The following is a 13,787-nucleotide window of genomic DNA, read 5'->3' as shown; positions in this document are numbered from 1 at the left end:
TATAAATGGACTGAGACTGGGAGAGAGTCCAGCCTTCACATTGACAGCGCTGTAATTTTGAGGACGGAAAATCGCTGGGATGTCAAGCTGTGTACATTTTTTTACTGATTTTGTTTTTATTCAAGCCAGCAGCAAACAAAATAAATGCACTTTCGCGGGGAACAAGGTGATTTGTGACCACTGGGCACCCAAGAAGCAGGGTGTGTGTTCATAGCTCTGAACCCACCGTCAAAATCCCCCAGGCAAAAGGGAGAGCTCACATTAAACTTGTTTTTTCTCTCCACGTGGTGAAACCGTGTGCTCTGCTCGATCCGGAGCGGCTTGCTATGTTTTTTTTTGTGATATTAAAATATGACAACAGCTACACTTATCCATCAGACTGTCTACATTTCACAGACGAGGTAAGTGTGGCGTGGGGGATTGGGGGTAGCTCAGTCCCTCCTCCACTCCACTCCAAGTGAAAACTGAGTGGATTTTTTTTAATATGAGGTGTTTAGGGGAGGGGGGGGGGGGTGTTAAGAGGAGAAGGTGAGGGTTAACAGGAGCCTGGATTTCCCCACACCCACGGGGGAGGGGAGGCTGCAGGAGCGAAAAGCCTGGGGTTTCTGCAGGGCAGACGGATTATGTAACTTGTCCTGAAAGAATGAATGAGCTGCATTTCCTCCACCACCCCCTCCCCAGCTCCCCAACCAGCCTGATTGACAGCAGCCTCCCCTCAGTCTATATAAAGGGCAGGCCGGAGGGACGATTCCGCCAGTACACGCTGTTGAACACACAGCAGCAGCAACAGCAGTAGCTCAGGCTGTCCCAGCATTGTCCGGATAGCAAGACTTTTCCCCATCCCCTTCTCCCACCTTCCCTTCCCTCTCCCCCAAACCAGTGACTGGGCTACAACTGGAGAGAGAGAGAGACGGGACAAAGTTGCTGCTGAGCTCCGACGCAAGGTGAGACAATATTTATTCGCATGACATACTTTTAAAAAATAATAATACTGCAACTTTCTTTTAAATACAAACTTTGCTTCGAAAACAAAGGTACACGCGAGCTTTGTCTGTGTGTGTCTGTGTGAGAGAGACTGTGTGTGAGAGAGTGTGTGTGTGAGAGAGAGACTGTGTGTGAGAGAGTGTGTGTGTGAGAGAGAGACTGTGTGTGAGAGAGTGTGTGTGTGAGAGAGAGACTGTGTGTGAGAGAGTGTGTGTGTGAGAGAGAGACTGTGTGTGAGAGAGTGTGTGTGTGAGAGAGGTGAGAGTGTGTGTGTGAGTGTGTGTGAGAGAGACTGTGTGTGAGAGAGAGAGTGTGGGTGTGAGAGAGAGTGTGGGTGTGAGACAGAGAGTGTGTGTCGGTGTTTGTGTTGCAAGTCTCCCCCAGTGTGGAATTGAGTCGGATTCGCGGGTTAGTGATGCGGATTGTTTTCCTGCCATTAAATGTTGCTGTTCACTTTAAACAGGCGGGCAATCCGGAGTGGTGTGGGACGTTGTGAAAGGGGGGGACTCGGATTGAGACTGCTTTGTGAAGGTGCCCTGTCCTCCTGCTGGCCAGCCTGATGTTACTGAGCAATGGGATGCTGGCCTTGCTGCCTGTCCTGTTGGCACTGGGGGTCAGGAGTCAGCCCCTGGGTAAGTGTCCCCCAGCTCCCCACCCTCTCCCCTGAGCTCATTCCCCTCCCTCATGGTTACATTATTGTTGGGTCTCACTAATTTGCCCTTCTTTTCCTTCCTGCTCCCCCGTGTCCCTCCAGCTGTTCCTCGGGATGAGAAAGCTGTCTTTGACCTGTTCGCCATCAGCAATGTGAACAGACAGACTCCGGGAGTGAAGCTGTTCCGAGGCCCCGACCCCCGCAAACCGGCTTTCCGCTTCTCCCGGTTCGACAAGATCCCGGCTGCCTCTGGGGACCAGCTTCAGGCCCTGCTCCGCCTCATGAACTACCATGAGGGCTTCATCCTGACGGCCACTCTGAGACAGGACAGGAAGACCCGGGGCACCTTGCTGCTTATCCAGGGCCCGGGCTACAAACGCCAGCTGCAGATCGTCTCTAACGGCGTGGACAACAGCCTGGACTTGCAGTACTCGGTGGAGAACACACAGAACCTGGCCTCCTTCCACCATGTGGACATTGCTGACTCCCAGTGGAAGAACATCACTGTCCATGTGAATGGAGAGAATGCCAACCTGTATGTGGACTGTGAGCTAGCGGACAGCTTCATCCTAGACGACCCCATTTATGAGCAACTTAGTGCCACCAACGGCAAACTCTACGTGGCTAAAGGACTAACACCAGGCAGCAACTTCAGGGTATGTATCCTACCTCCTTTTCTGACAACCTAACACTGACATAGCTGGAGAAATTAGATTCTTCAGCCCAACTGTCTACTCATATAATTAACAGTATTCAGTCATTTCCAATGTTTTATCTAATGGTTTCCAAAATGATATTCCTTAATGAGAAATGGATTTGCTTTTTTCAATACCTCAGTCCTAACTCTTATAAATTAAAGGTGTTTCCATTCTGTCCTCAGGGCTACTTGCAGAACATGCACCTAATATTTGGCTCATCGATAGTGGATATTCTCCAGAGTAATGGCTGTCTGCAGATAGGTAAGGTCTGATTTCTTGGCTGCTGCTGGGTGCTAGAGGTGGCTTCGAATTGTTTCTCAGCTTTTGAGTTGAAACGCAGCAGTGGGAACGCACTGGAACTCCGAAGGGGCTTGACAGGGTGGGCACTGAGAGGTTCCCCAGCTCCAGCTGGAGAATGTACAGCACGGGGCACAGCCTCAGGGTAAGGGGATGACCACTGACACTTAGAGGGTTGTGTGGCTTCGGAATCCTCTCTCCCAGAAGGCTGTGGATGCTCCAGAGCAGAATGCACTTAGGATGGCGAGAGGCAGATCTTTGTCCTTTCAAGTAATTGATGGAGTGAGCAGGAAAGGCAAGGACAAGATGAACCGTGATGAATGGGGGAACAGGCTTAGTCGGCCAAGTAGTTTACACCATCACTATTGTTATGTTCTCAAAATGCAATTGGTCTCTGTTAAGCGTTCTCTATTAAATTATGCAGACATGATTTAAAGCTAAAGGCAATGTGACAAAAAAAATGCAGTGGTTACTGAAACTTCTTCTCAAGGTGGCTGGGTCTAAAGGGATTGCAAGTTATGTTCCAGTTGTGTAGATCTCTGGTTAGGCTGCTGCTGAATTACTGCACTCTATACACCAGACATTGTACCTCAGAGGGATGTAGTGACCAGAGGGGAGGTGCAAAGTAGATTAATCAATGGGATGGTGCCCTGCTGCGCTTATGGTGATCGATCCAAGGGTGTAATTGGGAGCATTGGCTGCCATCTGATTGAGTGGAGCTGTTTGCCTTGGCCCCAGTCAGAGAGCTGATCACAGATCACAGCAACAGTTTCCCATTTAATTCCATTTAACAAACAAGTGGATTTAGAAAATGCTTTCGAAGTTGGGGATTATTTATGGGAATTGTTGGAGAACTAAAGAGAGGGAACTGCTGTCTCCAGCTTAGAATATATGTGTATTATCAAAGTGGATTGTTTTAAAGTCTCTCAAGGTTGATTTGCTTTGATGACCTGGTGGTTGGATTGGAATACGATTTAATAAAAAGTATGTGGATTGTTTATCCCTAAAATGTTAGTACTGTAGTTATACCAAAATATTAATTGATAATAGCAGGATATAGAAGAGTATTTCAGTCCTATGTACCTATTGTAGAGGACAGCTCTGAACAGTTTATATTGTCAGGATAGCTTTAGTTCAAGATCAGTAAAATATTTTCAGACAGAAATAGCAAAGACCAATAATAAAAGACAAAATGACGTGATGGTAGGGGAAATGTTGTTTTCCATTTTGCTGGCCTTATTCAGAGCTTTGTGGAGGAACCAGCTTAAACTTCAATCAGCTACCTCCCCTTACAATGAGGAGCTCCATCATCATTCCTGTAACTGGCTCAGGACTTACACCATGTATTATTTGGTTTCCAAATTGGTTTAACCATTCCCTGCGCTAGGTGGCAGACAACTCCATAAAGGCAAAGCAATAGGCTGCAGATGCTGGAAGTTTGAAGTCGGAATCTGTTAGAGAGGGCAGCTGGTGTTAGCATTTCAGCTCCATTTCTGCCGACTGGAATTCTTGTCCGTGCGTTGCTTACTCCACTGGTGCTGCCTGACCTGCTGAGTGTTTCCAGCATTCCTAATGCCGAGAGTTAAACTTTATCAAAAGCTTAAGCCTTTATTAGTTCCCGGGTCCAATCACTCTTTTTAGGTGGATATCATTTCAAAACTTTGAACCGTTTTCCTCCTCAGGAATATCTTTTGCTTTTCCCAGTGTGGACAAACCTAGCTCCCTTTATTCAGAGACTCTCATACTTATCATTAAAAGACTGGACATCATTGGAGTCATTTTGTTGAAAAGATAGTTCCACTGTTGCTTTTTGGAGCAATGACAACAGTTGCTGTATCTGCGTTGATATTTGTTATGTTTCTGCCAAATTACTACAAGTCAGGTACCAGACAGTAAAATAATAAATTAGGGAGATCAGTCACTAGAAGCACCAACTGTCTCCAGATATCCCCAAGCCTTTTAAATATTTGTTAATCTTTCTTGCGAAACCATTATGACAGCAGGAAATGTGCATCGCCGAGAAACGTTTTGAATTCCTTACCAGTAGACACTAGCCTCCATCTTCATTTGAAACACATTACAAGTGGTTGAGCAAGTGGCTCAGTGCACCAGGGTTCATTCCCAGCATTGGGTGACTTTGGTCTTTGTGGAGTTTGCATGTTGTTACTGTGTCTGTGTGGGTTTCCTCCCACTGAGCACAAAGATGTCTGGGTTAGGTGGGTTGGCCGTGCTAAATTGTCCTGTAGTGTTCAGGGATATACAGGCAATTTGGATTAACTGTGGGGGAAGGCTGTTTGCAGGGTTGATGCAGACTAATAGTCTCTTTCTACACTGTGTAGAGATTCTATGAATCATTTCTAACTCCAAAAAAAGATTTGAGCAGGCAACACAGAGAAAGAGAGAGGGAAACATAGAATCTGAATTAATGTTTCAGATGGGTGACCTGTTGCCAGAACACTGGATTATGGCACTGAAGTGTGAACTCTGTTTCTGTCTCCGCAGTTGCTGCTTGAGCTGCTGAGCATTTCTGGAATGTTTTGTCTTTGTTTCAGACTTCCAGCATCTGCAGTATTTAGAAAGACAGGTCAAGTGTTTTCTAAAGGGAGGGAGTAAGGAACTGTGAAGGGACAGCCGTCCCAATGCAGACATGATTTAAAACTAACGACAATGTGAAAAAAAAATGCAGTGGTTACTGGAAGTTACAAATCACACAACACCAGGTTATAGTCCAACAGGTTTAATTGGAAGCACTAGCTTTCAGAGCACTACCTCTTCATGAAGGAGCGGCGCTCTGAAAGCTAGTTGGACTATAACATGGTGTCGTGTGATTTGTAACTTTGTACACCCCAGTCCAACACCGGCATCTCCAAATCATGGTTACCAGAACTACTTCTCAAGGTGGCTGGGGTCCGAAGGGATTGGAGGTTATGCTCCAGTTGTATAGATCTCTGGTTAGGCTGCTGCTGGATTACTGCACTTCATACCGTACACAGGGCATTGTACCTCAGGAGGGATGTAGTGACCAGAGGGGAGGTGCAAAGTAGATTCACCAGAATAACAGAATGATTATCGTGTAGATTCAGCCCATCATGCCTGCAATAGGTTTATCACCCAGTGCTTATCTCCTGCCTTTTCCCCATCCTACTGCATGCTACTACTATCCAAATAACCATCCAGTGCTCTCTCGATGCCTCAGTTGTACATGCCTCTGGCATATTTCCAGGCAGTACTGTAACTACTCACTGAGGTTTTTCTTACATCATCTTTACTTCATTTGCACATCTTTATAAAAACAAAACAATGTGAGGGTTAGAGTTTAATGACTAGATTACAGACATGGTGTAGCATTCTGCTATTTTAACGATCTAAGTGAAAATCCCTGAATGTAACAAGGAGTGAAATAAGTGTGCTCACTGCTGATGGAGTAACCTCCTGAGTCTGATCAGTCTGCGGCTGGTGCTGACAGATTGACTTCCCTTTTATTTGCTGGCATTACCTTCCTTTTATTTTATTCAGACTCTGCTCTTTCCTTAGTGGCTGTACTTTGAGTGACTCCCCCTTTCCCATGTCCTCTATTGAGATGTACAAGATTCTTAGGAGGTTTGACAGGGTTGTCGCAGGAAAGGTTGTTACCCTGAGGTGGAAACTTCCACAACCATAGGGCATCATCTGAGAATACGGGGTGACCTACTGAAGAGAGGCCTGAGGAGGAATGTGGGGGGGTGAGTCAGAGCGATTCTCTATTGCAGAGAACGGTTGAGGCCAGGTCATTAAGCATATTCAAGCCGGAGAGGTTTTTAAATCAGAAAGGGAATCAAGGGAAATTGAGGATTATCAGATCAGTCATGATCTTGTTGAGAAGTGGAGCTGATCCGATGGACTGAATGGTCTCCCATGTCTTGTGGTCTTCTGAATTGAAATAGCCCTGCCTCAGTCACCACCGTAGGCACTTGATGTCTAGGTCTTTCATCCAATACCGAGGGAGCCCTGTGCAGTGCCAGAGCTGGTGTGATGCTAAGCCTGCCTCCCCCCCTCCCCTTTGTTGTTTCAATTGAACATAAATAATTCGGCTAGCTTAGAGAAGACAAAGGTCAGAAGGTGATCAGCAACTGGAAGGCTGCTCTGAAGAAAAGCTGAAGAATGAGCAGCGTTGGCAGCAAGTTAATGGTAGTACGTAGCATCATGACAATATAGCAGAGGCCCTTCGGCCCATCATGTCTGTACTGCCAAAGGTTTACTACACTAGTCCCACTTCCCCACACGAGACCCATAACCTTGACAGTTCAAACACCCCATGTGCTCATTCTACACACTGTTTAAAGGTTGGAGGACTATCTGCCTCAGCTCCCCCTGCCACCCACAAAGGATTTACTCAAACCTCATTTCTTTCACTCAAAAATACTGTCCCCGTGTAAGGTTATACCCTTTAGCTAAGGGGGAGCAGATTGATGTTGCGGGTGAAATGGTCTGTCAGGCCCCTTAGCTTTAACCCGCCCTGCAGCCTTGCGTTTTCTACTTTCTCCCGGTCAGTCACGTCTTACCTAAGGTCATGAGATCGGCTCCACGCCAGGACATACTCAGCGTCGCACGGTTCCCGTTCACGCTGAGCAGTGTGCTGAGCAACTGAGCTTGGTGGCGACGTAGGAACCCACTGTGAGGCAGAGCTTTGAAACCACCACTGCTGGCAGTCATTACACAGTTTGTCTCGAGTGTGGCTGGCAGGATCCCAGCAGGCACACGTGCCAATGAAAAAGGCACCACTTGCTGACAGCGATTACTCATTGTCATTCTCTGCGGGCATCAGCAGCAATTTGGTTTTTGGCTCATTGGTGCCCGGAGGGGAGGGTGGGGGCGGTTGAGGGAGGTTGCTTACATTCCCGCTTGGAACATGTCCTCACCAAACTGTGAAATGGGAGCTGTTTTGTTGTGGCAGTGTGAGACAGTGGCTGCCTTCTGTTGGAGCTCAGGCCTGGTCGAGAAAAAGCCTGCTCGGTTGTTAGTCTCCCACGCTGTGTCATTACGTGGGAGCTGTCTGTGTGAGCCGGCTGAGTTCAAAAGGTTAATAAATGGAAAACTGCCTTCATGACATGGAGGCAAAGCCCCAACTGGAGATGGCTATTACAATGGCATCCCTTCTCCCAGCCAGATAACGACCCATGCCACCGCATTATTTCGAAACCTTGTGTTTTTCCCAGCCATCTCCTGTGCAGAGGACCTTTGGCAAACCCAGTTTGACAGCCTGTGCAGACCACCTCGTCCACGCTGTTAGCAACATCCTCAAAAACAGCCAGCTTGGTTTGACGTGATCTCCCTGACTCAGATCCATCACACAGTGGGGAACCAAGCTGAACAGAAAATGTACAGAAGAGAACACGATAAAGAAATAAATTAGTCAGAAACTTAAGATTTCTGCGCTCCCTTTCCCAAGGATATGAACAGTGGGAAGGTCAGCTGCAGAGGAAGGGTAAAGACTCTCAGGAACAGGCCAGTATGATCCTGTGCTGGATCTGCTGGTCATATGGAAATGTCACCGGACCAGAAATCCAGAGGCAAATGCTCTGAGGACATGTGTTAAAGTCCCACCATTACAGCTGGTGGAATTTAAATTCAATTAATTATGTCTGGAATTATAAAGCTGGTCTCTGTAATGGGGACCATTAAACTATCGATTTGTTATAAAGACCTGTCTGCTTTGCTGATTTTCTCTGAGGCAGGAAATCTGCTATCCATACCCAGTCTGGCTTACACACAACTCCAGACCCATAGCAATGGGTGGTGTGAGTCAACACTTAACTACCCTCTGAAATGATGGAGAAACTCACTCTGTTCAAGGGCAGTTAGGGGCAGGGAACGAATACTGGCCCTTGCCAGTGACTCCCACATTCCATGAAAGAAAAAGAAAGTAAAGAAGAGGGTTCCCTGAGGAATCATCCCCATGTCCTCATTAAAGAAAATACTGGAGGATAAGGGCTTGGTCACTATTCTACCACTTGTTAAGGTGCGTCATTGATGATATCAATACACGTGCAGCTGGAACCTAAGAGAGAGAGATTGCAATAAAATCCTGCAGCAGTCTACCTTGCAAAGAGTTAACAAGAACTACAGCATGGAAACAGGCCCTTTGGGTCAACTTGACCATGCGCCCAGTTTTCACAACTAAACTAGCCACATTTGCTTGCGTTTGGTCCATATCCCTCCATACCTATCCAACTAATAAATGTTTATTAGCTGGTTTCCAGCTCTCTCCGATTGAAGCCATGCAGACCCCCAAGAATGGTATTAATGCAGAGGTTGTCATGCAGAGAAAATTGGAAAGTCTAATAATGGAAGGAGGCTGTACCTTATAAAGCAGGCAAGATCATGTTATCTCAGTGGGATATGTCTAATGTATACCAGGGAAGTAAAGGTTGAGGACAATGGAAGCACCATCCGTAGTCATTTAGTCACCTTTGGATTTCAGATCAGTGTGGGAATTCTGGAGGAGTGCGCGATAACGCTGTCCAGTGGATGGGTTGGCACATGGGCTGGGGAAGACAACAGGACTGCTGAAGGGATTTCATAATAAATCTGTCAGAAATGGATTTGGAAGCAGTGAATTAGGCATTCAGGTCAATTCTGATCAGGCAATTTAGAGCAGTTACAACGCAGTGGTAGATTCAAGATGCAAAGCTTTTCAAATCTTAATATGTTTTCCAAAGCACAATTACCATTTACATCATCGTAATTTCTGTAAGCATCCGGACAATATTGGGAAAAGCTCAGGAGGGAGTTCAGTGTTCCAAATGCCGAGTTTGAGTTCCGGCTTATCAGGACTTCTGCGTTCACATATACTGACGTACCAGGCAGGGTAGGTGGGCAGTTATACAAATCCCTGCAGGCTGCAAGAGAAAAATAGTACATCTGGGATTTGAGAAAGATGGAGGCAAATGTAACTCTGGACATCAGGAATAACTTGTAACATCAGAGACTGGACAACTTCACAAAGGTCCTTCAGCTAATTTTGTAGCAGCAAAGATTCAGTCAGAATCCAGTTGGATGAGGTGATGGCATTGTGTGGGACTTTGACCTTTTTGATGGATACCTTGGACTTGCACTTGTCTCATCATCTTATGAAATGGACAGAACCTGCTTTGTGAACACCCAAGTTTTCAATGCAGTGATGTTGGAATTGCAACTCATACTCTTGTGTACACAGTGCATTCCCAAATTAGGGGTCTTGACGCCCAAGAGAATAGAGCCGTGTGCAGACATGAGACTTCCTGAGCAACCAGCCAGCAAAGCTGTGCTCTTGGAGACTGAAGTAAAATGTGAGGTTGGATTGTAGTCATAGCAGGCCTGATTCTCTGAACATTGCTGCTGCCTAGTGAGACTTCAATTCTAGAGGACAGTGCCTCTGAGCTAGTTGTTCAGTGTCATCGTCTTTGTATTGAATATTACTCCTCGAAAACGTCTTGTTCACCGAACGTTAACAAAACACCTAGCTTCAATGAACAGTAACCTTGCGAGTGGCGATATCTGATTGCTGTGGTTGGGTGTAGCACAGACTGTTCCAAAGGTAATAACCTCAAAGGCTGTCCATCATCTGACCTATGTCGCCCCCTTTTTGGGAGGGGTATGGTCAATAGAAAAATGGGATGCTTCTATAACAGGGAGAGCAATTTCCTTTGTGTAAACTTTTTAAAAGTAGAAGGAGATTTTCTGAGGGTAAAGCACTGCTGTGGAGCCTATGTAGTCATTGACCCTCAAAGTTAATTTCCCATGCTCAGTTCTCGACTCTGAGTCTCGTATCTATGGTCACTCATTCTACATCCCCCAGCAACTGGAAACCGTGTGCTTCTAACCACCCTGTCCAAATCTTTGGAAATTGTAAAGACTTCCATCATGTAGCCCTGGACTTTGCATTCTCCGTTTTCTTTATTTTGTAAACGCAAAGCCAAGTGATATCCTCATTTGTTGAATTTAAGTTGATTAATCCAATACTTTATCTGCCAAAAGGAAAATTTTTTGTTGTATTAAAAAAAATACTTGGCCTCCTTGTAAATGTTATCAATCCTTGATATTGAGGTAATCATTGCAGCAGTACTCTTACCCAGGTAGCTCAGAAAGCAGCTCTGGGGCTTTGACCTAACAGCCATGACTAAAACCAGCTTTTAATTCCAGATTTACAAACAGAATTCAAATTCCAGCAGAGAGCATGATGGGATTTGAACCTGTCTCACCACAGCAACAGCTTGCTCCTCTGTCGTTCAAAAAGGTGGTTAGTCACCATTTTCTGGAAATTCGGACGGGCACCATCGACAGCTACACCCTGTGAACAAATAAATTTAATACAAGCAGGTTGTCTGAACTGTTGCGCATTAGTATAACATGTTCTATTAACACCCTGTTATTGTAAGCCACTGGGTAATGATGCTCAGTTAACAAACTGGTGCAGGTGCAATGGACAGACTGGCCTCCTTCTGAAACAATGCAGCCATTAACACAATATTTACTACCTACACAGATTGATAAATGTATTTCTTTAACAAAGTATTAGAGTATTTACATTGCCCTAGAGTATTGTTATGAACTAATTTGCCAGCTTTAATAGTTTTACATTAACTTGGGGTCAAGTACAATTCTGGTACAGTAATTATAATCCATTAGGCTATCACTTTAAGTTATATTTCCTTTTTTGTTATTAAAGGCATTTGCAATCCACAGTGTACAGCACCATTGCTGATGCTTTTCTCTGCCAGCTGGTTGACGACGGTGAAGATATCTGAATTTGCATTTGGTGTGTTATAGTGAGAGAGAGCACGAGAGACCGAATAAACTCTCTCTCAGACCTGATATTGGATAATTCCTTCAATATCTCAGCAAAGCTGACAAATGCCAAAGGAACAGAAATGGTGAAGATTGCTGGGGGAAGAAGCTGTGGCCCTTTTAGTACCTGACGAGATGGCATTGTAAAGTCCGTGGCAATGTGAATTAGGCAAGAGGATTGAGAGTAGCACACAGGTCACTGCAGAGGAGGTCAATAGGAAGAATAGGCATGAGGGACATGAGGATGAGGGAGTACAACTCCTTCTGCCCAAAATAAATGGAGCTGTTAAACTGTAGGTGACATCTGTGGTAACTAATACTCACAGATCATAAGCTGGTGCCCTTCTGTCATTATAAGTGGTTGTCTGTTTTGGATCTGGACTCTATAAGCTATGGAGGCTGTATTATTGCAATCGCACCAATTCCCTGAAATGTTTCTGTGATATTCTTAACTAACATAGGAAATAGTGAATGCCATATAGTCCTCAAGCCTGCTCTATCAATCAAGCTGAGCTACCTCTAAATCTCCTTCATACTCTACCCCCATTATCCCTTTATTCCCTCGGTGTTCAAAACTCTATCGACCCCTGACTAACATGCACTCAGTGAGCGAGCATCCTCCACAGAAAGATGACAAAGTGGAAAACGCAGGAAGGGTCAGAAGCTAGATTGTGAAGATGAATGATGTGTTGAGAACAAGAAAACTCAATCTGGTAACAAGTAAAAGACTCCTAAGATGCCACCTTCTGTTCACTGTCCTGTGTGCCTCAGCAATCTTTACTACAATAGTCAAGATCATGGAGAGAAAGCAGAAATGTGGATGCCCAGAGACAGGTTTAAACTAAAGAGCTGTTTGAATTTCCAAGAGTTAGGGAGTCTCAAAAGCAACATCCAGAAAAGAAAATGTCAGCGTTTCAGCCTTTTGACCAGAGCTGGAAAGCAACAGAGATCTTTTCTGGTGGGTGACAGAAGGACAGGTTAAATGAGGGGGTGACCAAGATGTATTTGGATGATAGGTATCACAGTTGTACAAGCATGGACATGTGAAGGTGGCACAGACAGACCAGTGAGACACATCACTGCTGTGGACCTGGTCAGGGTAGCTACAAGGCAGGGTGAGAGGGCACCCATCACTTCCTGAGTGGAGAAAACCAACGATTCTTAATTCTTTGTCTGAAGATATTTCTCTTCATCTCAGTCTGAAATAGCTGATTCTAGGTACAGTTGCAACATTATCATTCCCTCAGGTATCATTGCAATATTGGCAAGCTGTGGAATATCATTCTGACATTAATAATACACCAGATTATCATCCTGGTATGTATTAATTTCCTCAGTAATATTGTAATATGATCTCCTAGGCTATCATTGAGATATTATGTGGACATGTGTCTATTTTGTCTGTCTATTCTGTATCATTCTGACATTAACAATTCACACTGATATTCTGAGAATTGTCATTGTCATGGAGTTGTGAAGATCTGCAGCACAGTATAAGGCCCTTCAGCCCATCATGTCCACACCGGTCAGAAACAACCATCTAACTGTCATGTTATCACTTGCCACAGTTAAAATTGTAATGTTCTCAAGAATCATAGGGAGATGGACAGATCTCTGGAATGATTTAGCATTGTTGTCATTTCCCCAGGCTATCCCCAGGTTCCTGAGTATGTTCGTAGTTTCGATTTGAACGCACATCAGAACACCATGTGGTATAAAATGACAGTTTGTAAGCATTCTTCACACATTGGATCCTTACAATTGTTATTCGTTAGGCTGACAAAGTTGAATGTGCATAGATTGGGTACTGCCTGTAAATGGGATTCTAACAACATGTTATGAGATTGGTGAGGCCACGTTGGAATATTGTGTGCGATTCTGGTCTCCCTGCAACAGGAAAGGCAAGGACTGATTCGGGATAGTCAACATGGTTTCAAAGGGTTTAGAAAAGACATATTAGGATATCAGTATAAAGGAAGTAGGAGTATACTTAATAGGGAAATCAGGAGAGCAAAAAAGGGGACATGAGATAGCTTTAGCAAATAGAATTAAGGAGGATCCAAAGGGTTTTTACAAATATATTAAGGACAAAAGGGTAACTAGGGAGAGAATAGGGCCCCTCAAAGATCAGCAAGGCGGCCTTTGTGTGGAGCCACAGAAAATGGGGGAGATACTAAATGAATATTTTGCTTCAGTATTTACTGTGGAAAAGGACATGGAAGATATAGACTGTAGGGAAATAGATGGTGACATCTTGCAAAATATCCAGATTACAGAGGAGGAAGTGCTGGATGTCTTGAAATGGTTAAAGGTGGATAAATCCCCAGGACCTGATCAGGTGTACCCGAGAA

General features: G+C 44.9%; 1 protein-coding gene across 1 annotated transcript in view; it reads left to right on the top strand.

The window, feature by feature from the left end:
• The first annotated feature begins 553 nt into the window (after positions 1-553).
• LOC122552616 (thrombospondin-2-like) overlaps positions 554-13,787 on the top strand; it is a 72,425-nt gene continuing 59,191 nt past the window's right edge. The window contains exons 1-4 of the mRNA XM_043695381.1: positions 554-944; positions 1,448-1,616; positions 1,739-2,292; positions 2,517-2,595. Coding sequence (XP_043551316.1) covers positions 1,544-1,616; positions 1,739-2,292; positions 2,517-2,595 — 706 coding nt within the window. The 5' untranslated portion in view covers positions 554-944; positions 1,448-1,543. The remainder of the gene's footprint in view (positions 945-1,447; positions 1,617-1,738; positions 2,293-2,516; positions 2,596-13,787) is intronic.

This window comes from Chiloscyllium plagiosum, chromosome 9, assembly GCF_004010195.1.
Source record: "Chiloscyllium plagiosum isolate BGI_BamShark_2017 chromosome 9, ASM401019v2, whole genome shotgun sequence".
NCBI classification, from domain to species: domain Eukaryota; kingdom Metazoa; phylum Chordata; class Chondrichthyes; order Orectolobiformes; family Hemiscylliidae; genus Chiloscyllium; species Chiloscyllium plagiosum.
This window is presented reverse-complemented; position numbering and strand designations above follow the sequence as displayed.